Raw genomic sequence first — 27105 nt, 5'->3', positions numbered from 1 at the left:
CAAGACAAAAGAAGAATACAACAAGAAGGCTTCTGTAATTCCACTTATAGAATAGTATCAGAAAAATTAGTTTTTAGATTATTAGCTTTAATTATATCAAATAAACTCTTTACTATTGCCTTGATTCCTACTTTTACTTTCATCTATTATAAAATTACCAAGATATTTTACAAGAAAAAAAAAATGAAATTTTTTTTATCCTAATGTCTCCTTGCATTTGATTTCAGTTGGGATAATCGACTAAAAAAAAAAAAAGGGATTCAGTTGATTAGTTCGTGGTGATCGCGAAACAAGATTGAATAAAGTGTAAAGTAGAAACAATATGCATTTCTACTCTTTTTTTTTTTTCTTCTCTTTCTTTATGATTAAACACCCTTTTGCTTTCCCCTCTTTTCCCCTTACATAATAAGGCTAAATTCTATTTTATCATTTTCTTCCATCATTTTCGATTCCAACCTTTATATCTCATGTCAACACTATTAGAAAGATGATCAATATAAAGAAAAAAAAAAGGTACAAGTGAACGGTAGGAAAATGCGCTACTCTCAGAAATGGAAATCAAATTGAAGCCCAGCAAATACAAACATTGGAAAAAACGCATAAATATCTTCCACTCTAGTTTTTTCTTTCTTTCTTTCTTTCTTTCTTTATAATATTTATGAACAATGGAAGAATCATCGGAAGACCCAATGTCCAAAGATCAACCTAGTCAATTAGGAAAGTTGGCACCAATGGCAATTGGAGGTACGATAATATCAAAACTTATTTATTGTATTAATCATTTCTCTCTCTCTCTCTTTTTTTTTATTTCAATAGATCAAAAACTTGGACGACACATTGGATTCTTTAGTGGAACAGTGATGAATGGTATTAATTCAAAAAAAAAAAAAAACTCGGATGAAAGTTGACTTTTTTTTTTTGTCTAGTTGGAGAAATCATTGGATCAGGCATCTTCTCAAATCCTTCATATATTCTTAAAAATACAGGATCTGGTGGAATGATGCTTATACTTTGGATCGTAGGAGCTCTCACAAGTGTTTCTGGATTACTTACTTTTTTGGAACTGGGAACAATGGTAAATAATCAAAAAATAAGAAAAAAGTTCATTATTTATATCATATGCTCATCTCCTTTTTATTTTTAAAAAATGCATCACAAAAAAAAAAAAAAAAAAAAAAAAAAAAAAGCTTCCTCGTAGTGGTAAGAGATGATTTTTTTAAGAAAAAAAAAAAAAAAAAGAAGGAATGGGGACATTGAATTCATACTGTTGACTTTTTTTTTTTTTGTGTTCAATATGATACATAGGCGGTGAAAAGACATATATTGGTTATATTTATCACAAACCCAATCAATTATTATCGTTTATATTTATGGTCATGGTGGGAATATGTACAAGATGTGGCTCTCTTGCTCAGGTATATCATATAGAAAAAATAACCAAAGATAGAAAGAAAGGAAATGGACTAGAAAGGAAATATCATCGAATTACCTTTTTTTATTTCTATGATTAGGGATCTATTGTATTTGGTGACAATATGGTTTATGCTATGTATGGTGGAAATGAAAGGAACGAATGGGCTTCACGCGGCTTTGGAGGTAAGCTTCAATTATTTCCATACCCAAAGAGATATCCAAATCAGCATGATTCTTCTTTTTAACTTTTTTTTTTTTATATTTCAAATACATAGCGTGTTGTTTAACCTTCTGGATCCTTATCAACATTGCTTCAGCAAAGGTAAGAAGAGTTATTAAAAAAAAAGTTAGGAAATAAGTGAATATCAACTTTTTTTTTTTTTTTTTTTTTTACATTATTTATGTAGAATGCAATCCGATTCAATAATGTATTCACGGCAATGAAGATTACTTTACTTGTGTTATTGATATGTGTTGGATTTGCTGGTATGGCAGGCATCTTACCGAATCGACCTTCTCTGACAACCAATTTCTCATTTAACGGCACTGTTCAAAACGCAGGATCCTATGCAAATGCCATCTACTTTGTGATCTTCTCCTTTGGTGGATATTACAATCTTCAAAGGGTAACGGATGAGTTGAAAAACCCTCTCAAGAATTTGCCTCGGTGTGGTGCCACTTCTATTGCGTTTGCAACTGTTGTTTATCTCTTGGCAAACTGTGCCTACTTATCCGTCTTATCTTTGGAAATGATCAAGTCTTCCGATTTGACTGTGGCTGCCCATTTGTAAGTTCCTAGTCCTTCTTTTTTTTATTATTGTTGTTAATTTGTTTCGGCTGTTTGTTTTAGGTTCAATGTTGCTTTTGGTGGTACGTTTGGATCTCATGTCTTGCCTGTGTTTGTTGGATTGTCATCTTTCGGTATGGTAGGCGTAAGTATATAGATGTATCATTGGCCGATGAAGGTATAGCTGATTGATTCTATTGTTTGTTTCCCTCTTCTTTTTTTTTTTTTTTTTTTTTGTTAATAGGTAATTGTGTATTCTGCTTCCAGGGTGATATTGGAGTTTGCTCGTGAAGGTCATCTACCCTTTGATCGGTACTTTAGCAAGGTACATCCTACATTACAAACCCCAGTTCCTGCTCTTCTATTACTTTATGGTCTTTCTTTGGTATTTTTGTTAGGTCCTCCTCCAGGCACAGTGTTTGAATTCATTATAGCGTTTACTAATTATGGTGAATACTTTTTTGGTAACTATGAACATAAGAAAAGAATAAAAAGAAAAAAGGATGATATATTCATATCTTATTTTTTTTTATAAAAACAACAATGATGATGATGATGACCATTTTGTGCAGCTGCCTTGTGTGCCATTGGTATATTTATCCTTCGACATAGAGAACCTGATCTGAAGCGTCCCATTCGAGCACCAACCATATTTGTTTTCTTTTTTATTGCAGTATGCATATTCACCATTGTATTTGTCTTTCTTCCACCCACACATGCTCCGGCATCTTATCCCTATTATGGTAATTGAAAAGAAAGAAAGAAAAAAAAAAAAAGAATCAAGAAAGAAAAATTAACTCGCCATTTTTTTTTCTTTATTTTTCTTTTTTGGTCAACTATTTAGTTCCCTATCTTTGTTGGATAACTATGACATTATTATGCATCATTCCTTGGGTAAGTTTTGATCAAGTTATACCGTCTGAAAGCTAATAAATGAATGTTTCTTTTTTTTTTTTTTTTGGGTATTGTGGGATTGGTTTTTTATTATAGTATATCAAGATGGTGGTACATAATGGACTCGATCACTCTTACAACAATGAAATCAAAAAGGCTGGACAACAAGAACTATTCAAGGATGTGTATCAAGACCAGGATCAAGCAAATGATTCTTCGATGGAAAAAGGCAAACACGATTCAAATGATTCTACTGACAATGTGGATGAAAGTTATGTCATTACAAAAGTACAAGTCAAAGGTTCCTGAATATTTACATAGATCTTGAATTTGTATACTTAGTTTACTTTGATTATATGTTTATATATATATATATATATATATATATTAATAACAATAAATGATCACTTTAAACAATATCAATGTCATGGATTTTGTCTTTGTTGAAAGACTGAATAGGAAATGCATATAATATGAGAGGAAGAGGATGATCAAAATATAAAAAGAAAGCACAAAGAAGGGAGATGAATAGGGGGAAAAACAAATGATTGGCAACATTTCCCAATTCATCGGATAATATTTTACTTGTAGATGGCCGTTAGGGATTGACAACATTGATGATTCATCATCATTTGAAAAAAAAGGTAAATGACCCATAACAGAATGGGAATAATAGGTTACAATTAGAACGTCTATTTTTTTTTTCTTTTTTATTACCACCGTTACCTCGGATTTGCCATTATATGGTTAACGTCCCTTTTTAGCACTATCTCTTTGAATAAGCCATTTTGATAATTGTACCAATCATGCCTTGATGATAAACTTAATTTTTTTTGACAACCCAATAAAACGATGAAGTATTATATTTGGGTGATTTGTTTGAATCCTATTGACAACAATATCAAAAGAGACATATCACAGCTATAAAGCTTCCTCTTTCCTTTTTTTTTTTCCTTATTCATTTTTTTTTTTTTTGTTTCTCGATAAACATCGCAAATCATCTATTTTCACACTATATATCTCTAAACTTATTATAATCACAAACAATTCAAGATGGGCTGCCTTGTGTCTGTACCAAAAATGGAGAATGGTTTCCTGACATATTCTCAACCTTACAGAAAATGGAAGTTCAGTAACTACTATTATTACAGTAGGTACTACTACTAAGATAATGCTCAGCACATCATCATGACGATATGACTTTTGCGTTCAGGAAGAAGTTGATGGTCTTTGAAACACTTTTATTGATTTTACTATGTGATTTGTCATTATCAAGTATACGTTGTGTCAGAACTTACTGTAAAAATATTATATATATTCAATTCTCTTAAATAAATAATCAATATGATAACCATCCTCTGCTTTTAATCATCATAGTTTTAGTGGGGGGGGGGAAGAGAGTGGACAGTCATTTCAAATCTTTTCTTTTGAAAGAGAAAAAAGTTGTGTGGTAGTTTCGGGCTTTCCCAAAATGGATATTGCTTCTCTTTTGAAGTCGCATTTTTTTTTCCTTTTTCTTTTTCCTTTCTTCCTTTTTTTTTTCCCTTTTACTTTTTTTATTAATTATAAACTTCTCAATTTTATTTGAAAATGTGACATTGTGGATGATAATGGTAATGATACAATGAAAGTGGTTGAAGAAAATGGCGGTATCAAACTGAAAGTACTTACGACTATGGAATCAAAAGAAAGAGAAAGACACCAGAAAAGAAGATATCTCTCTGGGGTACATCAGGAGAGTAAGAACAAAAAGTAAAAAGGTAAAAGATCAATTTCCATACATACAATACTTATTTCAATCAGGTCAAACTCTCATGTTATTTAGTGTCTTATCAGAAAACTAATATCAACCGGTGAAGACGGAAAACAAGGTTGGCGTCGACAAACGTATAGTATGAGGAAATTTTCAATAGAAGTAAGTACTTTTGAAAAAAAAAAAATATTCATTTCATTTTTTTTCACATTCGTTTCATTTAGATATATACTTCGACCAACGCCAATAAAGAGTACTGCGGCAATCAACTGTCAATTATATCATTCAACGATAGTCATGTTTATGGATGGAAACGTTGTATATCTAGCAAGCTGTACAATTTATGCAAAACGACTTTATTACTTTATATACCGACTATCAACAATAGTTGAAGAGGAAGGATTTTGACTTTGTAACGCATTAACGAATCATAGAAACCCTTACGGACTGCTTTATTACTGACTACACGGATAACAATTGGTAGCTTGTGAATAGGTTACTCCCCTCAAGACTACGCTACCTTTTTGGATCGCTGCGAAAAGCAAAAGAATTATAATGGACAATCACTCTGATCAACAAACGGATATACCATCTGCTATCTACACCGTGAAGCAAGCCATATTGGAGACCCAACGACTTACAAACGGAACTACTGAATGAAAAGAAAAACAAGGAAGCTGGTATGCCTCGAGCGATTACTGCCCCTGACACTTTACGATGGAAATAGGAACATGTATGAGCGAGATTACAACAACAACAAACCAAAAACAATCTGGCTCGATCACCAACTATATCACTGAATTCCGTAGCATCCTGATGAACCTCCCCAACATGGATGAACAAGATGCCAAGTTTCACTTTATATAAGGATTGGATCCAATGCCCGTTACTTTTCATCAACAAGGCAGGATGTCATTTGTACTTTTGGTGTTTGGATTTTATTTTTTATATTATAGTTACTCTTTTATCTTTTTTTTTTCTGCAGCTTTGCTAAGATAGTTATTTATTACTTTTTTGTTTGAAATAAATTATTGTTATTCCCGATCAAATCTTTTATTAGTATCTACTTACATATGTTGATGGATGGGCGATGATGAGATAGGGATGACGAAGGATGACGGGATGGTAAGAAGAGGTGTGATGACTGGATGATGGAAGGTACAAAAAAAAAAAATAAGATTTTGATTAATTTTATTGGTTAATTAGGGGGATGTATTTCACCTGAATGCTAGTGTGCGGGGAAAGAGGGGGAGGATAAAAGGATCTGCTTGAAAAGACACAGCCTTTTTTTTTTCTTTTTTCCTTTTTTTTTTTTTTTTTTTTTACCAACCATTTTTTCAGGAACCATGACAACTCTGGAGAATAAAACATATACAGTGGAAAGAGGCCACGTCCAAGTAGCATCACAACGTCAAAGTAAACCTATTCGACTTTACTATGAAAAGTATGGTAACGGTCCTGAGCGTGTTCTTTTTGTCATGGGTATGTATATTACTGATCCATCATCCATCATCCATTATCCCTTATTTTCTTTTTTTCTAATCATCATCACACTACTATCCTATTACTAGCTGCTATGGGAGCTGATTCAACATCTTTTCTTTTTTTCTGATTTATATATATATATATATAATAGGTTTATCAGCACCCTGTCAAGCTTGGGATTTCCAGGTACAAACGGATTCATCTTTCATATGAAACTTATTGGTTACTAAACTCACTTCATAAACTCATATTTTTTTTTTTTACGGATCAGACAAAATTTCTTGCTGCAACGGGTAAATACACTTGTATCCTTTTCGACAATCGAGGCAATGGTCATTCTGGTAATTATAATATCACTTTTTTTTTGTTATTATTATTAGTATTTTATTCATTTATGATGATGATCATTTAGATTCTCCCATTGGATTGTACACGTAAACTCGAAATCAACAAACAATAGAGAGAAAAAAAAAACAAATTTCATCATCGTGATATACCCTGATTTAGTAATTTCATATGATTTCCTTTTTTTTTTTTTTTTTAATCAGGACGAGTCAATTAGCCGACGATGCTTTAGATTTACTTGATGTATTTGAATGGAAAACTAAAGTACATCTAGTAGGTATTTCAATGGGAGGGATGATTTGTTTAGAAATGGTAGACAAACAAGTAAATCGATTCTCCTCTTTGACCTTGACAAGCACATCAGCCAGACGGTTTCTACCAACGGTAACTCAATTAAAGTTCACCCCACTCTTTTTTTTTTTTTTTTTTTTTTTTTTTTTAAATGTGATTTTTTTATGGATAGTGGACTGCTGTATCTACATTTACAAAAATCGCTTTATTATATCGAGAACCACGCGATCAAATTAATGCAGTGATGGGGTTAGTGTATCCATCAGCATGGCTAGATCAAGTACCAAGTGACCCTGCACATCATCAGTATGAAACCAATAGAGACATGGCCATTTCCACGTTTATCCGACACATGGGGCAATCAAGACTACAACCATTGCATGGCAACTTGGCCCAAGTGTCTGCCTGTCTTCGCCATCATTTCTCAGACGCTCGACTTATTAAATTACAGCAATCTGGTTTACCCATCTTGGTCGTCACTGGAACTCATGATAACTTGGTACCTCCTGCATCTTCCTTTCATCTTAATCGTATCCTAAAACCACGTCGCTTTCACGTTTTCCATGGTTCTGGTCATGATATACCCGAAGAACAAACTTCTCGTTACAATCAAATTTTATTGGAACATTTGACTTTTAGTAGTACGTTTTATCCACCTACTTCTTCTCCTACTTTCATTGCAGAAGCCAAACTATGATACGTAGTATGATGATTTTATTTTTTTTTTTTTTAAAAAAAAGGAATAAAGATAAAACTATAAATATCATTTGTATAAGTGTAATGGGACTATCTACAAAGGAGAGTGTTGGGATATCATCTATCATCTATATAAAATCTTGTTCAATTCCATTCAGTCCATGTTTCAAGATCGTATAGCTAATCCAAGTTCATCGGCAATTGTTTTGGATCCCTCCAAATTCCATTCTTGTTGTAGTTCTACCCGTCCTATGACTGTACCAATAGCTCGTGTCAAATCGGTACCAAATACGTCTTCCTTGACCCCGGATTCTCGTAGTCGATAATAAAATGCAAGTACCTTGAGATCTTGAGCTTGTTCCAAATAGGTACGTATGATGTCTTGAATCGCTTGTATGCCTTGTTTTTTTGTCCTATGTAGATCGGTTGTTGATGATGATTCCAGTGATGTTGTGGTCTTATGATTACTATTGTTATTGTTGTCAGTGTTGTCAAATATAGCTGCAGTGGTATCGGATACGTTGACAAGACAGAGTAACAACTTTTCAGCATCAAGACAGTGAGAAGGTGATGAAGTGGAATGTGTCAAAAGTCGAACAACATTGAGCCAAGTAGATATTTGATGTTGTGTCCAAGTGAATCCTGAAGTAGAAGTTGTATTATTTGTTGAAGGTGATGGGATAGAGGAACCAAATCGTTGAATAAGAGACTGAGCAGTACTGGCAATCACATTATGAGGAGCATGACTAGACAATAACCACTCCACATATTGAGTATAAAGAGCTGGACCAGGCTGTATCGTATCGACATGACGCATCGTATATCTCCACAAAAAATCAATGGCATGAGTATTTCCACATTCTATATAGTATCGCATCATTACACTACAGTCGAATGGAGTTTTCAGTTTGTCGAGTGAATAATGTTGTAACATGGCTACATAGGGTCGCACTTCTTCTAATGGTAATTTCCGTTTCAAGTGTGCTTGAATCAAATAAGTGCAAGTACGAGTGGTTGGTAATCGATGTTGTTTGGTTTCCATCATGTTCACCACTTGTTTGGCTTTTTCCAGTCCTAGTTCAGAAGGGCACGAAAGATATGAACGAATAAGTCGATTGTACATAGTCGTTGGTACTTGACTACCAGCTTGCTGTAATTCATTCCATAGAAAATCCAGTTGTTCCATATCCTTTGCTTTTCCTGCTGCATCAATATCTTGTTTGAGTCGTCCCAATTCTTTTAAAGTTGTTTGTGAAGGTCGTATATTAGATATAGTTGTTGTCGTTGTTTGGGTACCGAGAATAACTTGATCAATGATGTTACTGTAGGATTGATTACTTGAATCTGATTTTTCTTTCAGTTTTTCTCGGAATAATGCTGTAATTCCCAAGTATAGTTGATTTTCTTCCTTTGGACTAAGAAATCGACGAAACCATTGAGTAGAGGAAGTACCAAAGTGAGCTATTGTTTGTTGACGTGATAAAATTGAAAAGGAAGTAAGTGGTATATAAGTGGTGCGTACTAGACGATGTGTCATTAAGAATAATCGAAAAAGTTATAAAAATGGGTTGATAATATATATAAAGAAAGGGAAAGAAAAAAAAAAAAAAAAAAAAAAAAAAAAAAAAAAAAAAAAAAAAAAAAAAAAAAAAAAAAAAAAACGAATGATAAAAAAATAATAATAATAGAAAACCCGCAGTTAAGAAAATAAGCAACCCAAAAAGCATCAAAAGCGGTGTATTAAAAAAAAAAAAAAAAAGAAGGACTGACCAGATCAGAGGTCAAAAGAGATGAAAGGATAAAGACTTTATATGGTAACCACGTGTATTGAATGATAAAAAGTAATATATAATGTTAAATAAGACTTGAATGATTAAATTTGAATAAGATAGGATGATTATGGAAAGTTAAAATAATATATTTTATCAATATTCATGTTTTTACTAGTTTATTTGTAAGTGTCCATCGGGCTCTGCTGAATAAGCCAAAATAGGGTAAGGTCGAAAATTATTTTGTAATTTTTTTCAAATCCTTTCTCCTTTTCTTTTCTTTTCTTTTCTTTCTTTTGTTTATATTCACTGTGTCAAGAACTTTTTTTTTTTTTTTTTTTACTTACTTGTATCCCTTTTCATCTTATTTACTCTTTTTCTTATTTTTTTATCTGTCTTTGTCCATCATGTCGAGCAGTGGAAGTGCAAGTGATACGACAATAGACCTTCCAGAACAACATTCACACAATAATACTGGTAGTAAACGAAAATCCGTTATTGACACTCGACGAGCAGAACAGAATCGTGCAGCACAACGAGCATTTCGACATCGCAAGGAAATATATGTCAAGGAATTAGAAAGCAAGGTACGAGATATGGAAATACTAAAGGATCGTGTCGACCGTTTAGAAAAAGAAAACGATAGGCTCAAGCATAGAATATGGGAATTAGAAACTTCTTCTACTATTACTACTACTACTACTACTGCTACTACTGCTATTGCTACTACTACTACTACTACTCCATCTTCTCCTCATGTTGGTCAGTCGTCTTTTGTTGATGATAGAAACAATCGCATCACTTCCAATGAAAACAACAAGAATGATTCTTGTCAATATTATGATCAACACCAACAACCATATCATACCAGTAATTCCATTAACGAAACAAAGGATATCACCAATCGTTCTTCGTCAAATTCACCACCAATAACAACAACAGCAGCAGCAATAACACCTCCATTACCATCATCATCATTGGGACAAGATATACGATTTTCAAATACCTCAACAATAACAAGTCGTAATACTGGAAATAGTAATACATTGACGCACCCTATCTTACCACCACCTTCACCATCACCATCAGTATTTCGACCTATTCCGGTAGCTTATTGGGATAAGAAAATGGAAAAAAGACAACGATCTATGGATGATGATTATGAAAATCCTCCTTCAACAGAACAAGGCCGTGTTTTAGATGATCTTGCTTCCATTTTACGTACTCGCCATCGACCACCTATCCGTCACCAAGAACAACAACATCAAGAACAGCAATCGACAACATCATCAACCACGACAATGTTAACCTGAATCAGTGTATGCTAGATAATGATGAATGTATGATTATTTTTTTTTTGATACTTATTTTTCCCCCACTTACATACACTCACATATCCTCATTGTTATTATTCTTATTCCCCTTAGTCTTTTTTTTTTTTTTTTTTTTTTTTTGTCCGCAGATCCTTATTACCCCATACTCATTACTTTCTTCCTTCTCCCATTTTTTTTTTTTTTTTTTTTTTTGTTATCTCTTTTTATTTCTTTATTTGGTCCATTGTCAGCACTTCAGGCAATGTGTATGTATGTAATGTGTTTTCTATTACTTTTTTTGTGATGATTGTATTAGTTACTTGATAGGATTATCATTTCCTTCCCCACTTCTCTAGTTAGTTAGTTACTTTATTCTTTCTTCATTTTCTTCTTTATTGTATATATTTCTTTTTCTTTTTTTCTTTGAATAAAACATATATTGTGTTTCCAAATAGATTATGGATTTTTTTTTTGTTTTGTTTTGTTATTGTTACAATGTAATCCGTTGATCCATAAAGGTAATCTTAAAAATAAAAAATGAATGAATGTATAGGTAAGCAAGATGGATTCATATATATTTGCACTTGATTCTCTCCTTTACAAACGTGACACGAACAAGAAAGTTTCAAGTGCTTCTGAAATTTGTAATCAGATTACCAGCCAGTCTGGAAAAGGAAAAGTAGGCTGAACAAGATATCCCATTTGGGTCTCAACCTTATTTTTACATAATACATGTACAATGTTCTATTTTTCCACCAATAATAAACGAAAAAAAAAGGTAGATTCGTTGTCAAATCATCATCACCCCCTCTACCCCTTTATCTCTACCCCTTCTTTACTAAAATAATCATACATGATATCATATTTATTAGTCTACAATGCATATAAGAATAACATACTTTATTTCACAAATAATAATAAAAAACTAACTAACATAATAAAAAAAACCATATACAGTTAACTAATTGTAATGTTGATTTGCCTACAAAATCACTAAACATGTTAATTAAATAATGAATTAACTAACTGGCATTGGCCATAGAAGTTATTGCCATCATCACATCTGTCAATGATACCACACCAATAGCCCTATCCCGTTCATCCGTCACCCAAACACGATGAGATTTCGTCGCCAATAATTTTGCAATAGAAAAGCCTAAGGTCGTATCCAATCGTACATCAAAAACAGGTAATCGATCCTAAAATCATCACCATAAATATATATATATATCAATACCAAACAATAGTACATTCATTTATATTGTCCTCCCCCTTTTTTTTCACTTACTTGACCATCATCTATGCCTTGTTGAGTACGCACCAAACTGACAAATTGGAAACATGTATCCCATAATAATCGATGTTGATAACTTTTGAGTACATGCTAATAAATAAATAAATAAATAAAAAATTTTAAAAAAGAAAAACATTTAAAATTTCTTTTTTTTTTTACCTTGACATCGGTCATACTAATATTTCCCAAAATAACACCCATATGTCCTAATACTGCTACGGAGGATACACCATATGTACTCATTTGAGAAAGAGCATCCAATACTGGAGAATCAGCACTTACGGATATAACATCCGTTTGACCCAAATTTAATTGTCGTAACTAAAATAAAAATAAATAAAATAGTAAATAATAATAACACTAATTTATATATATTTATATATATATTATATTTACAGTTTTGTTCAGTAAAGAATCAATGGAAGGAAATTGATGTTTGTTTTCATACAAATATTTTACTACGGTTGATTGCGATAGAATACCTTTAATTTGTCCATCTGGATTCAAAACACATACTATATAATGTATAATAAATAAATAAAAGAATATTCTTTGTATTAAGTTCTTACCACGATGAGTTCCACAACTAAATTCTTCTACAGCAGATATCAAGGTTGCTTCAGGTAATATAGAATAGAAAGGATTCTTTTGAGAAAGATCTAAAATAAAATTTAAAGTTGAGTAAAGATATAATTATTATTATTCATATATTTACCACTTGCTAAAGAAACTGGTACTTGTTTTCCTTGTAAAGCTTTTTTAACAATATCACGTATTTCCAAAGAGCCACTTTCTTCTACAGTTGTACTTTTCAATATCAATAATATGTAAGCAATAACATCTGCATAATCGAAAAAACCATTATAAGTTTTTCCACTATGCATAGATGAATTTGTTTTTTGTTGTGTTGTTGTATCTGATATTGTATAAACTGGAGCTGACGATATATTATTATCGATCAAAATATTACAAGCTTGTTCAACAGGTGTATTTCCATCACTTTAATAAATTAAAAAAAAAGAAGTTGAGTTATTAAATAATAATAATAATAAAATACATTACATTTCAATGACTTTTTGGTTTTCTATTAAAGTAGAAGCCTTGATCATAGTCCAATCATGAGTTTCAGTTGTAATACCTTCCCTATGAGCCATTGTTTTTATAATTATTATATTCGAGAAAGATAAAAAAGAAAAGAGGTGTGAAAAAAGAAAAAGAAAAAAGAAAAAAAAAACTGGGTATGAAAATGAAATCAATGCTTTACAACAAGGGATTATCGACTCATTTTTTTTTATTTTTATTTTTTATTTTATTATATGTTTCACTACTCAAAACGATTTTCATTATCATCATATTAAAAAAAAAAAAAAAGAAAATATCGTTGTTAAATATCTTAACTTAATATTAAGAAAAAAAAAAAAAAAAGAAAAAGAAAAAGAAAAAGAAAAAGCGTGGGTAACTTTTTTTTTTTTTGTTATTCTAAAGAGGATTTGTTTTTGTTCTCTAACTATTGTTACACAAGTATAAGAGAATATTTTAGTAAATTCCTCCTTTCTTTTATAAATATATAATTGAATGAATACATTACTATTTTAATATATACATTCATTTTGATTATAAAATCATTCAACAACTATTTATTCTTTGGCAACTTTTTTTTAAGTCATGTGATCTACTTTCCAAGATTTTGTTAGTTTTTATCCATCCGAGGAAAACTAGTCGATTACCTAAACCTTTTCTGAGTACAGAAAAAAAAAAAAGTTCTTTTTTTTTTCCTCCCCTCTTTTTTTTTTTTTTTTTTTTTTTTTTTTTTTTTTTTTTTTTTTTTCCTTTCTCTTTCTTTTCTCATCTCTCTCAACTTTTTTTTTTTTTTTCACTCCTATTCTATCTTATATATATATATATTTTTACTCATGTTGAATGACGATAGGCAATTGAAAGACTCTACATTATCAGTCATTGATGCTTCAGGACGACAAATTAGTTTACTTAATGATAATAGACTCGATCTTATTGACCCTGGTTCACCTCATTCTCACTCTTCTGATGAACCTTCTACTACTTGGATGCCTCCTGTTATACATACCAACGCCACTATTGATACACAACAACAACAACAACAACAACAACAACATTCTTCAACTTCAAAACGAAAATATCATTGTTCTGAACCAGGTTGTAATAAAAGTTTTACAACAAGGTAAAAAAAAAAAAAAATTGTGTAACGAATTGGATTTATTGAAATATTTCTTTATTTTAGTGGTCATCTTGCTAGACATAATCGGATACATACCGGTGAAAAAAACTTTCCATGTCTTTTCCCAGGATGTCAATCTCGATTTTCCCGTCAAGATAATATGATGCAACATTATCGTACACATATGTCACCAAAATCAAGACGAACACCAAAAAGACCTTTTGAAGATTCTCATCCTCGTCCACGTTTACATGCCCATCATCGTATTAGATCTGATCCTTATCGTGTAGATCCTCCTTTAACTATTGATCAACATCTCAGCAATTATCATCGATCCTTGATTTCTCCTGTTAGTATCACATCATCATCAACATCATCAGCTGCACCAGTACCACTTTCATCTATTGGTGATTCTCACATAGCATCTAAGATGATACAAACACAAAGAATATTACAACATCTTCCTATTTCTCATTCTTCTTCTTCTTCTTCTTCTACTACTACTACTACTGGTTCTCATTCACTATCTTCATTTGGTACTTCTACTCCAATAACAACTTTGGCTTTACATTCTTCTTCTCCATCATCCATGATGAGCGGCTTTAAACCAAGTAGAAATGGATCACTCACACCATCACTATCATCATCACCATCATCATCATCATCATCATCAATGACAGCAACAACATCGATATCATCAGCATCATCACCTACAGCACAGAATAATGGAACTAGAATATCAGAATCTACTTCTTTATTAAGCGTCAATCCATCTATCGCCACTACATCATCGACTACCTTTAGGAAAGAATCAGATTCTGTAGTTGTAGGAGACATATCTTCTTCAACGTCAACATCATCTTCGTCATCATCATCGTCATCATCACCATCTCGCACTACCACTACCAACAATACTTCTACTTTGAACTCTACTCCTGCTATTATATCATCAACATCAGTATCACCATCTACATCATCTTCTACATCATCATCCTCGTCTTCTTCTGTTACTACTTCTACTACTAGTATGCCCATGTTTTACCAGCACCGACCCCTTGTTTATAAGTCTTCTGAACATACTTCGTCCTCTGGTGCTGGTCATCAGATTCCTTGTCAACCATTTCCTTTTACTTTGTTACATCCTTCACTTACTTACCCTTCCACTACTTCCTCTTCTAATACTACCTATTCTTCTTCTTCTTCTTCTCCTCCTCCGCCATCATCGACTTCCAAACCGAAGGAAAAAGACCAAAAAGAGGATAGTTTATTACAGTTAGCTCACATTGTTAGTACTTTTGGATGAAATAATAAATATGATTATACATTCTCTTTATCATGAGCTTCTTTTTTTTTTTTTTTAGTTACCCCAAAGTTTTTTTTTTTTTTTTTTTTTTTTTTTTTTGTATAAAGTTCATCTTTGGTTTGCTTTTTTTGAACGTCCGTCCGTTCCAGGGAAAGATCAAAGAACCCTTATTATTGATGATCGATTGAACAGGGTAGTGTTTCATTTGGGTTTGTTTGTTTTACATCGCCGCTCCATTTGGGTCATTGTTCAGGATCCAATCATCACTGAAAGGAACCTAAAGAAAAAAATATCCCTCCGCGGTTCATACCAATGATCTAAACTTAAACAGTATGATAGATGAAAACATAGTTCTTCTATAGATAGAATGATTTGAAAATAAAAATCTTTATCACATGTTTGTTTCTACTTTTGATTTACATTATGATAAATGTTGATCAGAAAATCTTTTATTAAAGTCTATTAAAAATACAAGTCATGAACTAACTATGGAAGGCAGGTACCAATGTAGTAAGAATATCTTGATCATTGTTGAGTTGCTTTGCCAGGCGTCCTTGAGCTAACTCTTTTTGTCCACCACCACCACCTTTGACAGTTTTCAGCATATGTTTCAGTACCTGTTTGTGATATCATAAGAGAATAAGTCCCATATATAAAACAATCATCATCTTTTTTTTTTTTAATATGGTTCTTACCGAATTGGCAGTTTCGGATGAGATCTTTTTTCCATTCAAAGCTACTGTCACTAGATTTTCCTTGACTAAGATATGGATGGTGTCTTGTTCAATTTCCTTCAATACATTCGCTCTTTTTTGAAGGAAACTTGAGTCCAGATCCGCATCTACAAGATGTATCTTCAATGGAATACCTATATCAATGTATATTTTTTTTTAAAAAAAAAATGAAGATTCCCAAAACAATGAATTTCTTCAAAGGATGACAACAAGCATTCATTTTTTTTTTTTTTACCTTTATATTTTGTTTCAATTGGTAATGTTTTTGGTGATAATTGCGCCATTTTTTCCATGATGGAATCCAGTCGCTTTTCAAGATCCTTTGATTGTTGTATCGTTTTGCCCAATTTATCCAGCATTTCACGAGTAGAGTTGGCACGAAGTAATTTCATTGCTTGAGGAATAGGTGTATATGTTTGTCGATACCAATCAATACATGATGATCCTGCGATGGCTTCAATTCGTCGTGTACCTGTAATGATTCCATACATCAAAACGTGCTATTTCATTGAAACTTTTTTTTTTTGTTTACCTGCAGCGACAGAAGTTTCATTGAGAATCTTGAAAGGGTATAGTTTTCTAATGTTGTCGACATGAGTTCCACCACAAAGTTCCTTGCTGATACCAGGTACATCAATAACACGGACATGATCACTATACTTTTCAGAGAAAGTGGCAACAGCACCTGATGAAATTGCTTCTGTCAAGGCCATATGCTGTCGATAATAATAATAAAAAAAAAAGGTGAGTCTATCCATATCATTTTTTTTAAACTATCATCATCACTAACTAATATGGTATTCGTTATTACCTTGACTTCAGTTTGTGTACCTAAAAGTATCATCTCGTTCACCCAGTTTTCAATATTATCCAATTGATCTTGCGACAAAGGTTTTCCATAGGTAAAATCGAACCGTAACTTGTTTGGATCCACTAATGAACCAGCTTGAACAATATCAGATTGTAAGACTTGACGTAACCCCGCATTCAAAAGATGAGTGGCAGTATGATGAATTTCCGCTCCAGTACGACGATCTACATCTACATGTGTGTTCACCAATTGACCAACTTGTAGGTATTGTTGATCTATTTCATATTGTCGATGTTGAGATAATAGGATACCGTCTTGAATAGTAGGTAGTGGTGCCAGTTGTAAAGCTAAGCATCCTTCATATGGTTGTTGTACATCCATCACTTTCCATTCATTTCCATTGGCTAAAGTCACCTTTCCAGTATCAGCCACTTGTCCACCACCTAGTCCGTAAAATGGACATGGATCAATTGCAACGTATACTTGTACCTTGTCACCTTTTTGTATCGTTTCTGTTGCCACAATGGCTGATTCTTGATGGAATAATGCATGATCATAACCTGTGAATGTTGGAAGTATGTTTCGATTTTTCCATTCTAAAAATAAAACAAAACAAGAATGAATATGTCAATCTCTGTCTCTCTTTTTTTTTTTTTTTTTTGTAAATATATATCTGTTCCTATACATTACCAGTGAATGATGTTTTATTTGCGAGATCATTTGATTTCCATGAGCCACGAGCCATTAACTTTTGATCCTCTTGTAACTTTTCCACAGCTATAAAAAAAAAAAATTCGTAAGTGATTTATGATGATATCTTTTTATATTCATGTATACCTTGAATATCCACAGTCCATCCACGTTCTTGTGCAATAATCAAAGTCAAATCAAATGGGAATCCAAAAGTATCGTAAAGTTGAAATGCGATAGATGGTGGAATTGTTTTTGAATGTTGAAGATCGGATCGATTAAATACATTGTCCAGTAAGATCATTCCACGGTCGAGAGTTGTTAAAAAAGTCTTTTCTTCATTTTCAATAATACTTTGAATGGATGAGGCTCTTTCTTCAAGTTCTGGATAAATATCATTGGAGAAACCTTGAAGTAAATAAGGGTACAGTTCAGTCAAAAAGGGATCTAATTAAAAAAAAAAAAAAAAGGAATATGAATTGGATGAAGAAAAAAATAGACTATAAAAAAATAAATATTACGATGAATGCCTAGTTGACGAGCAGATCGAAGGGCTCTTCGGATAATTCGACGTAAGACATAACCTCGACCAACATTACTAAGAGCCAAATAAAAAAAAAAAAAAAGGGACTGGTATTCAGAGGAATGATATCAACTATATATGTCTTTCTTTTATATATATACCTAGGTACAACACCATCACCAATCAAGAAACACATGGACCGAAAATGATCAGCAATGATTTTTTCATGAGGATCAGGATCGTTCAAAGTAGATGCCTAAGTAATATATATGTGAATGACCTATAATATAAATCTTTTTCTTTTTTTTTGATTTTTTTTTTACCTTGATACCATGTTGATTCATCCACAAACGTAAACCAGAAATCAAATCACGAAATTGATCAATTTGAAAATTATTTTGTTGCTCTTGAAGTACGCATGCCATACGTTCTAAACCCATACCAGTATCAATACAAGGAATAGGTAATTTAGAGAGTAGTCCATCCGCTGATCGATAATTTTCCATAAATACCAAGTTCCAAATTTCAACCCATCTACATAAAGGAAAAAAGATTGAGTTTTCTTTTTTTTTTTTTTTTTTTTTTGATCAGTATTATTCATTAAATTTATCCATCTTCTTACCTGTCATTTCCTAATGAGTCATCTTGAGTATCCCAAAAGATTTCAGTACATGGTCCACAGGGTCCTTCACCATCACCCATAGACCAAAAATTATCTTCTGGTCCACAAGTCACAATCATATCATCCGTCAATCCTTGTTTTTTCCATAAATCATAACCTTCTTGATCACCTTCCAATACACTAAATACCCCCAAAAAAACCAATTCAATTATCACTATATATATATATATAAGTAAAGAGAAATAAATATAATATACTTACGTGACCCTAAGTCTTGATAAAGGAAGCTCCAGTTCTTTCAATAAGAATTGCCAAGCATATTGAATCGCCTTTTCCTTTGAATAAAGACCAAAAGAGAAATTACCAAGCATTTCAAAGAAGGTATGATGACGAGGAGTATAACCAACATTATCCAGGTCATTATGTTTGCCACCAGCACGCATACATTTCTGCACACTTGTAGCACAACGATAAGGAGCAGTTGAAGGGTTCATAAAGTATTCCTTGAAAGGTACCATACCTGCATTGGTAAATAATAGACTTTTATCTTGTTGATTAGGTATCAAACTACTGCTACGTACTGGAGTGTGACCATTCTTTTCAAAGTAAGCCAGGAATCGTTGACGAAGTTCAGGTGAACTAAGGTGTTGCATGTATCGACTAGTTTGTAACAGGTAATGTTGTTGATATTGTTTTGATAAAGTAAAGACTCGAGAGAAGTTGTTTGGTCGTCTCCATGTTGAAAAGGACTGACCAACAACCACGTGCCTGTACATATTTTTTTTTTTTGATAAAGAAAGTAAGAAAAAAAAAAAATAAAAAATAAAAAAAAATAAAAAATACGAAGGTTTGAAATTTATGCTGGGAGCTTGCTGACAGTGGCTTGCGGACCTTTTATTTTATATTGAAATAGGGATTTTTTTTTAACTTTTTTTTTTTTCTTTCACACACATATAAAAACTACGATTCCCTTTGCCAAAGATGAAAGTTCATTGTTACTTTTTATCTTGCCAGTCGAGATGGATTATCGGTATTTTTGAAGGAATCAAGAACAAATAGATTGAACTCACTATAGACTCTTGTTCGAAAGTTTATTGAACTATAGAGACAGATACGGGTTCTACATCTCCCTTTTCTTTTTTTTTTTTTTTACAAACTAATTATAAATGAAAATACAACATAAACTTATTAGGAAAATATTTTTACTTTGTCTTCTTTTTCTTTTTGAACAAAAAAAAAAAAAAACTATACTATATATATGTCAAAATTCGAATCATCCTCTTTTTTTAATTGTTATTATCATTAATCACTCTTACTATCATAAAAAAAAGTTGGCTTTTTGTAAACGAAATTACTATGTTTATTATTATCGTGTGATTATATGCTACTAAAACGTCAACCTATTCATCATTGAAGAGTAATGATGAACTGCCTGTCATGATCAATGAGAACTTGATTTCGGTCACCGCGTGAATTCAGGGGCCCAGCGCAAGAAGTCACTGCTTACACTCTATTTTGAAGTCACCACCTAAATTTTGACATTTCTTTTTTTTTTTTTTTTTACTTTTTGTTTTTCTTTCCGCTTTTCTTTTCCTTTCCGTTATACTTAGATCATGGCTTCTCATAGTGTGTATCTTTTCCGTCATATTCAAACACAACAAGTACTTGTTAGTACTCGACAAGTTATGAAGGTATACAATATATATATATATATATATATATAGATTCAGTTTTTAAAGGTATTCACATTTTTATCCTTTTCATAGAACAAAGCATTGCAACAGCTCGATATAACTAATAGACCTGTTCGTCTGAGGAAGGATTTATGGCGTCCCATGGTCGCCCTTACTGGATTCAATACTTCTCAATCAGCCCAAGCTGTGTCAGATGCTCTTTTACAACGTTCAAAGGCTCGTCAATTGGATTTCAAAACAACAGAAGAACACCTTGCACGACCAAAACGATTACGACAAGTGGATGAACAAGATTTAGTGGAAAAATCAGTAGTGTCACTATTGGAAGCTTTGGAAAAAGTAGCAACAACTCATATCAAAAACGATGAAAAGTTATTAGCTTTGTGGGAACAACCTCGCTTTATGGATTTGAAGGGTGATAAGGAATGGCCTGCCTTTGTGGAACATGGTCAATTGGAATTAAAGAATAATCGTTTTGTCAAGACCTCTGAAGATTCCTCTGCTTAAAAACAACTAAATGTTTGCACACGTACACACACACACATACATATATAAATAGTTTTTATTATCTAGTTTAGTTCTTGATAGTTTTTGTATAGATAGAATCTCATATTTTTTTTTTTTTTTACCATCTCAGATCTCTTTTTCCTTTTGATAATTATCATCATCGTTACTGTTAGTATAAAGTTGTATTTTGACATGATTACCATTCTCTTGTTCAGTTTACCTGAAACTGACCAATAAAGTCTAGTCTTTTAAACCCAGTTGGATATCGCTTTTTTTTTTTTTTTGTTTTGATATTTTCTTTCTTTTTCTTTCATTCAAGGTCTCCTGTCAATAACAAGAATGAGTTCTTCAAGAGACTTTGTAGAATCATATGTCAAAGATATCAGTCAAGATACTGAAGCTTACTTGGCACAACAACAACCAAATTATGATGCAGCCAAAACGGCAAGTATAGCAACGCCACCACCTACACAAGCAACAAAACCTGATCAACAAAAAGAAGAAATACAACCTACCTCCCAATTCTCTTTCCATAAAGCAACCACTAATCCAATGGCCTCAGAAAATGACTCTATTCCACAACAACAACAACAACAACAACAACAGGAACCTAAAGTGGTATGGACTGTGCGTGACTTTACAGATCAACGACAGGAAATTCATGATACAGCTTTAGTGAATTGCTCTGATTTACATATTGACTTGATGCAATGTTTTCAACATGGTAGCTGGTGGGACAAGGCCAAGATGTGTGAAGATCAAAAACAACGCTTTTGGAAGTGCTTTCATTCTCAAAAGGTAAAGAGTTATATAGGTACCAGTAATGGTTTTCTTATTTTTTTTTTTTTAATTTTTGATTAGAATTTCTTGAAAGCTGCCAATTACAAGGGACCTATCAGTACTCCTGAAGAAGATGATACGGTTCTTATGCAAGCAATCAAATTACGTGATCAACAAGACGCTGCTGATACTACCAAAGAAGACCCCAATAAGCACACAGAATCTTCTTGAAAATGTGATGATCGTTTAGTTAGTTTTTGTATATAGAATTGTAGATTAGATGAACTCAATAAAAATATCCCCTTATATTGAATGACACTGTTTATTCTATGTATATTATCCAATGACAATCACTTTTATCTTTCGATTATCATTTCGGAATAAGGTCCGCGCCCTCATTTGTAAGCTTGACAAATCCAAGTTTCTCGCATTGATATAAAGCCGCTTTTTTTTCCCTCTTATTTTCTTTTTTCTTTTTTTTTTTTTTTTTTTATCTATTAACTATTTCAACTTCGCTCACCATTTTTCAGTTACGTAAAAAAATAATGGCTATCACTAGACAACCTGTGTTTTTCATTTCTCATGGAGGTAATCTAACTTTTATATTCTCAAGCATACAAGATATATGGAGTAAAAGCGGAACGATACGGTTACTAACCTTTTTTTCTTTTTCTTTAGGACCCAATTTACTGGAGAATAAAGAAAAACCTGGTGAATTTTATACTTGGTTTGGTTCTTTATTGAAAAAGGACTTGAAACCAAAAGCTATTGTGATCATTAGTGCACATTATCAAGGAACAGGCAAAAATGGAATCTTTGGTAACAATAATAATAATAAAAAAAAAAAGAACACTTTTGAGAATTTTTTTTTCTCATATTTTTTTTTTCCTTACATAGTCGATACTTCGGAAAAACCTACTCTTATCTATGACTTTTATGGTTTTCCCAAACGTTATTATGAAGAAACTTGGGATCATTCTGGTGAACCGGCTGTAGCGTCCAAAGTCATTGATTTACTACAAAAGGTAAAGAAAAAAAAAAGATCATCCTCCTATTCTCACCTCATACTCATCCTTTTTGTTTTTATTTTTATTTTTTTTATTTTTTCAAAAAAAAAAAAAAAAAAAAAAATGTTATCTTTATGACTGTGGTATCTAGGCAAATATCAAGGCACAAGGCAAACAATATGGCAATGATCATGGTGTCTGGGTTCCATTGAAACGTGCTATGAAATCAAATCCTGATATTCCAATTGTCGAAGTATCTACATTTGAACATGAAGATATGGCGCTACATATCAAGATGGGTCAAGCTTTAGCTCCTCTCAGGTAATATACTAATTTTTTTTATAAAAGGGAGGGAGGATCGACAAATTATGGATTGACTCATTAGTCTTCATTCTTCAATAGAGACGAAGGCGTGGTTATTATTGGCTCAGGATCGGCGGTGCACAATTTACGTGATCTATGGACAAGTATGGGAAAACCATCTCCCAAGTATGTGATTGATTTTGATAAAGATATGGAAAAGATAGCGGTGGAATCAATTGTAAGTGTTTAACAAGAAAGGTATGATGCCCGATGGACTGACATTCTATTATTATTATTATTACTATTTTTACTTAGGGCGATCAACGTGAAAAACAAGCGACTCAATTGAATACACATCCTGCTTTCCGACCAAGTCATCCTACAGCTGAACACCTGATGCCCTTCCATGTTGCTGTAGGTGCTGCTGGTGTGGATCAAGGTATTAAATTACTCGAAGATTATACTGGCACGTTGGCCTGGGGTTCCTATGCATTTGGTCTACCATCCACTTACACAAATAACATTCCCCATCGATCATCATCATCATCTCCAAAATCAGAATTATAGGATAATTTATGACCCTAAAGACAAGAAATAATGTATCATAGTATATAGTTAGAATATTCATTTTTGAATTATTGAAATAAAAGAATTGACTTGATTGGTATGCCCTTTTGAATAAATGATTGAACTGCTAAACGGTTATACCATTGCGAATAGCCATTGCAAAAAAAAAAAAAAAAAAAAAGGTATGATGATCCTCCGGTTTTGTACGAACATGATTATTTGGACCATCAGCGGTTTGGTTGGATTCATTCCATGAAATTTTATGATGATTTCCTCTTACGATCTGTAAATGACCTTTTCTATTTATTTATTTATTTATTTTAATGCCATTCTTTCATCTTTACCTAAAGTCATCAACGTCCTGAAATCAACTGACTGACACATACGGTTCTTGAAGACATTTTACTATGCCGCCTTTTTTTTTTTTCCTTAACCCAACGAGATATCATGTAAACTTATCATTCAATGAATATAAATAAAATGCACCGTCTTTATTTTCGTATATACAAATAAAATAAAATAAAATAAAATAAAATAAATAAAAAGAAGTAATGTAAAGGGAGAGTTATCGAATTAAAGCAAGGAAAGGATATAGAGAAAGAAGAAAGGAGGGTAGTGATTCTATACTATTCAGAACTACACAAGGTGTAACATAGGATGACGTTGTTGAAAAGGATCATTGCCAAATCCATTGTCACCAATAGTGCCACTATCATCAGTCAAAGGTTGCTTTTGATCGAGCTGTTGTTCGTATCCGGAATGATATTGTTGTTGTATAATCATATCCAATTGACGGTCCATTTCATCCACATCAATTTCATACTTTTGTAAGAGTTCTCCCAGTTTTGTAGAATCGACAGTTGGTGATGGCAAGGTATCCAAAGAAATGGTATCCGGTAATTCTTGAAATATCTACAAAGCATAAAAGGATATTGATAAAATAAAAAAATTACATACACATTTTTTTTTTCCTTTTGTTTTACCTTTCGTATTAATCTAAAATCGAATCCTTCTTCTGGAATATATTTTCGAGGATCTAAATGATAAAGAATCTGTTCAATAGATCCAAACTGTTTAATCATTTCTAATGCTCGGATGGGTCCAACCCCATGTATCTTTGAACCAAAATCAGTACCACATAAAATACAAAGGTCCAAGAATTCCGCCTTAGATAATCCCATTTGTTGTCGTGCCACCACTGGATCCACACATAGAATAGGTCGATGTTGGACAAAAAAATATCGTAACAACCGAGAATCTCCAAATACAACAGAATCCATATCTTAAAAACATAGAATGATGAATACCAGAAATCATAATATCTGTTTTTTTTTTTTTATTATTACCTTCAGACACGATAGCGTCGGCTTTACCATCTTCAACTAAACGAGCACACATAGCTTCTGCTTCATGATTTTCGCATGTCATACAAGTATATCCCATTGTAGATAAAAAAAACTGACATTGATCCTTCATTTCTTGTGTCACCCGTAGAGCCCGTTTACCTAATCATACCAGAAGAATGAAAAATACAATCAATATAAGTTACTTTTTTTTTTTTTCTAATTTACCATAAGAGGTCAATAATCGTTCATTTTGTAATTTCAGTTCTTGAAGATCGCCAAAGACGGAATCCAATCGATGTCGTATCATAGAGCACATCAAATCATATTCTTGATTGGATAAATCACGCACGGTTTTTGTATACTTTTCTTTATCTTGCACACGTTGTCGGGTATCATATAGTTCTTTAGCGAGTTGTGTCCATTTGGCTTCCAACACATCCTGTTCTTGCTGAACATATCCAGGATTCAGTGTATCAACCTCGTGTTCCATCCTAGTGGTGCCAAGTTGGTTTAAAAGTCGTTCGATAGATTCTGATGTCAACATGGATAAGCATCGCGATTCTGTTGTTGCCAACCAAGTTGCCAGGCGTACCGATCTTGATTGTTCAAACACCAATGAATGTTTAATCTTGTAGCGTCCCCTTTGTCGTCGTCGATGTTCCCATTCTTGTTTGGCCACCAGCCGCTGAGTCCCATCAAATACAAATATTGGCTTGATATTATGGCGATCACAAAACTTGGCAAGAAGATAAAATCCATGTATATGTCGATAAGGATGAGGTTCGTCTTGGCTGCCATAAATAAACCGATTCAAAGGACAACTGGCATCAATCGCTAAAGTCTGTCCTTGGAATTGCTGTGCTAATACTCGTGTAAGTGACTGTGGTGCATGTCGTTTCAATAAGCCGGTAAGTCCATTAATTCCCATATCCTGAGAACACAAATAATAATAATAATAATAATAATAGAAAAGAAATTGGGAAGAATGTTGCGGCGGTTAATGCTGGAAATCCTATGTTCACTGACACGGAGGTTAAAAAAATAAATCAGGATGAGTCTGTCAAAGAGGATTTTATTAGTATTACTTACACTAAATCAAAGCGATTATTCAGCCATCACACAGGATCGATATCTTTTCAAGATGTACGGAATTCAAGTTGTTAATGAGTGTTGATGAAGAAGATGTTGAATCAGTTCTTGAGAATATAGGATAAGTGCCACTAGTCATCTGTTTGTATAGTACAATTTTCAAAATGTTGATCGCTGCGTTGGTGTCCATACCACATTACCTTCCTGGAGACACAATCCGAATTCGTATATATGTAATCACACCAGGAGTACTTCTTTTCATATATCTCTTGATTCCAGAACCCTAGCCTTTACTAGCATCACCATAAAGCACAAAGTGAGTCCACCAGAGTAGTCTTACTAGATCCAAATCCTTTGATAAATCTCTTTGCCGTCACTGCATCAGGCCTTGTCACGATATATACCCATCCCAGCATTTTCATTATTTCTAGATATATTGAGAATGATGATAAAAGTTGAGAAAATCATCACAAACTGTCTTGGTATAGGTAAGTTCGTCCACTGCTTTCTTTTATTGCTTCAGTCATTGCCTTCTTCACCTTGGATATGCATTTTGCCAGAGGACTTGATAATAAGCTGAACGCAAGTTGCTTCTTTCCATACAGCTAGTTGATCTTGCCGACGTCGAAACATTCACCAAACATCGCATTTTATATAAGCCAAGAGAATCGAGTTGCAGAGGCAGTAGGATAGACACTTGTAGATTAGAGGCAGCCTTTCGACAAAAACGACTATATCAGGTGGACCAAAGCACAGTGTTGCAAACAGTCTCTCCAAAAAGCCCAAGAAAAACATATGGTAGCTGAATCATGTATTTGCGTCAAAATAGAGGGACGAAGAAAGTCTCATAAACATTGACCATAGCTAATGTTTCCAGATACAATACATATTC

General features: G+C 32.9%; 11 protein-coding genes across 11 annotated transcripts; 7 read left to right on the top strand and 4 right to left on the bottom strand.

Annotated features, from left to right (window-relative positions):
* Positions 1–668: 668 nt before the first annotated feature.
* Positions 669–2951, top strand: BX664DRAFT_292849 (amino acid/polyamine transporter I; the record flags this gene model as incomplete). The annotated part of the gene is made up of 11 exons (XM_051542009.1): positions 669–744; positions 817–867; positions 927–1075; positions 1188–1200; positions 1306–1415; positions 1512–1596; positions 1909–2000; positions 2070–2200; positions 2264–2345; positions 2445–2664; positions 2773–2951. The coding sequence occupies exons 1-11, from the start codon at positions 690–692 to the stop codon at positions 2949–2951; spliced, it is 1167 nt and encodes a 388-aa protein (XP_051403583.1). The 5' UTR covers positions 669–689.
* A 3243-nt stretch (positions 2952–6194) lies between these two features.
* Positions 6195–7668, top strand: BX664DRAFT_326171 (Alpha/Beta hydrolase protein; the record flags this gene model as incomplete). The annotated part of the gene is made up of 6 exons (XM_051544175.1): positions 6195–6329; positions 6484–6518; positions 6604–6673; positions 6745–6766; positions 6881–7061; positions 7141–7668. Exons 1-6 carry the CDS (start codon positions 6326–6328, stop codon positions 7663–7665), a joined length of 837 nt encoding a protein of 278 aa, XP_051403582.1. The 5' UTR covers positions 6195–6325.
* Positions 7669–7671: 3 nt separating this feature from the next.
* Positions 7672–9243, bottom strand: BX664DRAFT_326170 (uncharacterized protein). The gene has a single exon (XM_051544174.1). It carries the CDS (start codon positions 9199–9201, stop codon positions 7831–7833), a length of 1371 nt encoding a protein of 456 aa, XP_051403581.1. The 5' UTR covers positions 9202–9243; the 3' UTR covers positions 7672–7830.
* A 518-nt stretch (positions 9244–9761) lies between these two features.
* Positions 9762–10856, top strand: BX664DRAFT_326169 (uncharacterized protein; the record flags this gene model as incomplete). Its single annotated transcript, XM_051544173.1, has 1 exon — positions 9762–10856. A coding segment is annotated over exon 1 (901 nt), but the record flags the coding sequence as incomplete, so codon positions are not given.
* A 754-nt stretch (positions 10857–11610) lies between these two features.
* On the bottom strand, positions 11611–13298 carry BX664DRAFT_326165 (uncharacterized protein). Its single transcript, XM_051544172.1, has 7 exons — positions 13103–13298; positions 12756–13039; positions 12610–12699; positions 12437–12555; positions 12200–12361; positions 12035–12130; positions 11611–11945 (listed from the first exon to the last, which is right to left on the bottom strand). Exons 1-7 carry the CDS (start codon positions 13192–13194, stop codon positions 11769–11771), a joined length of 1020 nt encoding a protein of 339 aa, XP_051403579.1. The 5' UTR covers positions 13195–13298; the 3' UTR covers positions 11611–11768.
* Positions 13299–13917: 619 nt separating this feature from the next.
* On the top strand, positions 13918–15540 carry BX664DRAFT_356604 (uncharacterized protein; the record flags this gene model as incomplete). Its single annotated transcript, XM_051547899.1, has 2 exons — positions 13918–14240; positions 14301–15540. Exons 1-2 carry the CDS (start codon positions 13954–13956, stop codon positions 15538–15540), a joined length of 1527 nt encoding a protein of 508 aa, XP_051403578.1. The 5' UTR covers positions 13918–13953.
* A 398-nt stretch (positions 15541–15938) lies between these two features.
* BX664DRAFT_326163 (alanyl-tRNA synthetase) lies at positions 15939–19716 on the bottom strand. The gene is made up of 12 exons (XM_051544171.1): positions 19182–19716; positions 18921–19100; positions 18622–18832; positions 18460–18554; positions 18297–18373; positions 17923–18222; positions 17776–17862; positions 17086–17681; positions 16807–16990; positions 16510–16746; positions 16236–16408; positions 15939–16157 (listed from the first exon to the last, which is right to left on the bottom strand). Exons 1-12 carry the CDS (start codon positions 19694–19696, stop codon positions 16023–16025), a joined length of 2790 nt encoding a protein of 929 aa, XP_051403577.1. The 5' UTR covers positions 19697–19716; the 3' UTR covers positions 15939–16022.
* Positions 19717–20465: 749 nt separating this feature from the next.
* BX664DRAFT_326162 (transcriptional regulation of mitochondrial recombination-domain-containing protein) lies at positions 20466–21378 on the top strand. The gene is made up of 2 exons (XM_051544170.1): positions 20466–20611; positions 20687–21378. The coding sequence occupies exons 1-2, from the start codon at positions 20534–20536 to the stop codon at positions 21119–21121; spliced, it is 513 nt and encodes a 170-aa protein (XP_051403576.1). The 5' UTR covers positions 20466–20533; the 3' UTR covers positions 21122–21378.
* A 58-nt stretch (positions 21379–21436) lies between these two features.
* On the top strand, positions 21437–22304 carry BX664DRAFT_326161 (uncharacterized protein). Its single transcript, XM_051544169.1, has 2 exons — positions 21437–21919; positions 21983–22304. Exons 1-2 carry the CDS (start codon positions 21461–21463, stop codon positions 22130–22132), a joined length of 609 nt encoding a protein of 202 aa, XP_051403575.1. The 5' UTR covers positions 21437–21460; the 3' UTR covers positions 22133–22304.
* Positions 22305–22393: 89 nt separating this feature from the next.
* Positions 22394–23882, top strand: BX664DRAFT_383644 (Extradiol ring-cleavage dioxygenase, class III enzyme, subunit B). The gene is made up of 6 exons (XM_051549129.1): positions 22394–22489; positions 22580–22720; positions 22799–22926; positions 23060–23229; positions 23311–23449; positions 23527–23882. Exons 1-6 carry the CDS (start codon positions 22447–22449, stop codon positions 23776–23778), a joined length of 873 nt encoding a protein of 290 aa, XP_051403574.1. The 5' UTR covers positions 22394–22446; the 3' UTR covers positions 23779–23882.
* Positions 23883–24244: 362 nt separating this feature from the next.
* Positions 24245–26316, bottom strand: BX664DRAFT_78225 (PIN domain-like protein). Its single transcript, XM_051549732.1, has 5 exons — positions 26214–26316; positions 25350–26145; positions 25125–25283; positions 24762–25060; positions 24245–24690 (listed from the first exon to the last, which is right to left on the bottom strand). The coding sequence occupies exons 2-5, from the start codon at positions 26050–26052 to the stop codon at positions 24415–24417; spliced, it is 1437 nt and encodes a 478-aa protein (XP_051403573.1). The 5' UTR covers positions 26053–26145; positions 26214–26316; the 3' UTR covers positions 24245–24414.
* Between the last annotated feature and the right edge of the window lie 789 nt (positions 26317–27105).

The sequence above is a fragment of the Halteromyces radiatus genome (assembly GCF_025201355.1).
Source record: "Halteromyces radiatus strain CBS 162.75 chromosome Unknown BX664scaffold_2, whole genome shotgun sequence".
Classification (NCBI taxonomy): domain Eukaryota; kingdom Fungi; phylum Mucoromycota; class Mucoromycetes; order Mucorales; family Cunninghamellaceae; genus Halteromyces; species Halteromyces radiatus.
Note: the sequence above shows the minus strand (reverse complement) of the source record. Positions and strands in the feature narration are given on the sequence as shown.

Bases quoted from the DNA above. Each gene is read 5' to 3' on its own strand.
- BX664DRAFT_326163 (XM_051544171.1), bottom strand. From the start codon at position 19,696: ATGTACAGGCACGTGGTTGTTGGTCAGTCCTTTTCAACATGGAGACGA. The intron at 18,555-18,621 runs GTAAAAAAAAAA...TATATTACTTAG, and splicing joins TGAATCAACATGGTATCAAG to GCATCTACTTTGAACGATCC. The intron at 17,863-17,922 runs GTATACATGAAT...TTTTTTTTATAG, and splicing joins ATGGACTGTGGATATTCAAG to CTGTGGAAAAGTTACAAGAG.
- BX664DRAFT_326170 (XM_051544174.1), bottom strand. From the start codon at position 9,201: ATGACACATCGTCTAGTACGCACCACTTATATACCACTTACTTCCTTT.
- BX664DRAFT_326161 (XM_051544169.1), top strand. From the start codon at position 21,461: ATGAGTTCTTCAAGAGACTTTGTAGAATCATATGTCAAAGATATCAGT. The intron at 21,920-21,982 runs GTAAAGAGTTAT...ATTTTTGATTAG, and splicing joins AGTGCTTTCATTCTCAAAAG to AATTTCTTGAAAGCTGCCAA.
- BX664DRAFT_383644 (XM_051549129.1), top strand. From the start codon at position 22,447: ATGGCTATCACTAGACAACCTGTGTTTTTCATTTCTCATGGAG. The intron at 22,927-23,059 runs GTAAAGAAAAAA...TGTGGTATCTAG, and splicing joins TCATTGATTTACTACAAAAG to GCAAATATCAAGGCACAAGG. The intron at 23,230-23,310 runs GTAATATACTAA...ATTCTTCAATAG, and splicing joins CAAGCTTTAGCTCCTCTCAG to AGACGAAGGCGTGGTTATTA.
- BX664DRAFT_78225 (XM_051549732.1), bottom strand. From the start codon at position 26,052: ATGGGAATTAATGGACTTACCGGCTTATTGAAACGACATGCACCACAG. The intron at 25,284-25,349 runs GTAAATTAGAAA...TGGTATGATTAG, and splicing joins ACGATTATTGACCTCTTATG to GTAAACGGGCTCTACGGGTG. The intron at 24,691-24,761 runs GTAAAACAAAAG...TATGCTTTGTAG, and splicing joins ATTTTAGATTAATACGAAAG to ATATTTCAAGAATTACCGGA.
- BX664DRAFT_326162 (XM_051544170.1), top strand. From the start codon at position 20,534: ATGGCTTCTCATAGTGTGTATCTTTTCCGTCATATTCAAACACAACAA. The intron at 20,612-20,686 runs GTATACAATATA...TCCTTTTCATAG, and splicing joins GTACTCGACAAGTTATGAAG to AACAAAGCATTGCAACAGCT.
- BX664DRAFT_326165 (XM_051544172.1), bottom strand. From the start codon at position 13,194: ATGGCTCATAGGGAAGGTATTACAACTGAAACTCATGATTGGACTATG. The intron at 13,040-13,102 runs GTAATGTATTTT...AATTTATTAAAG, and splicing joins AACCAAAAAGTCATTGAAAT to TGATGGAAATACACCTGTTG. The intron at 12,700-12,755 runs GTAAATATATGA...ATTTTATTTTAG, and splicing joins ACCAGTTTCTTTAGCAAGTG to ATCTTTCTCAAAAGAATCCT.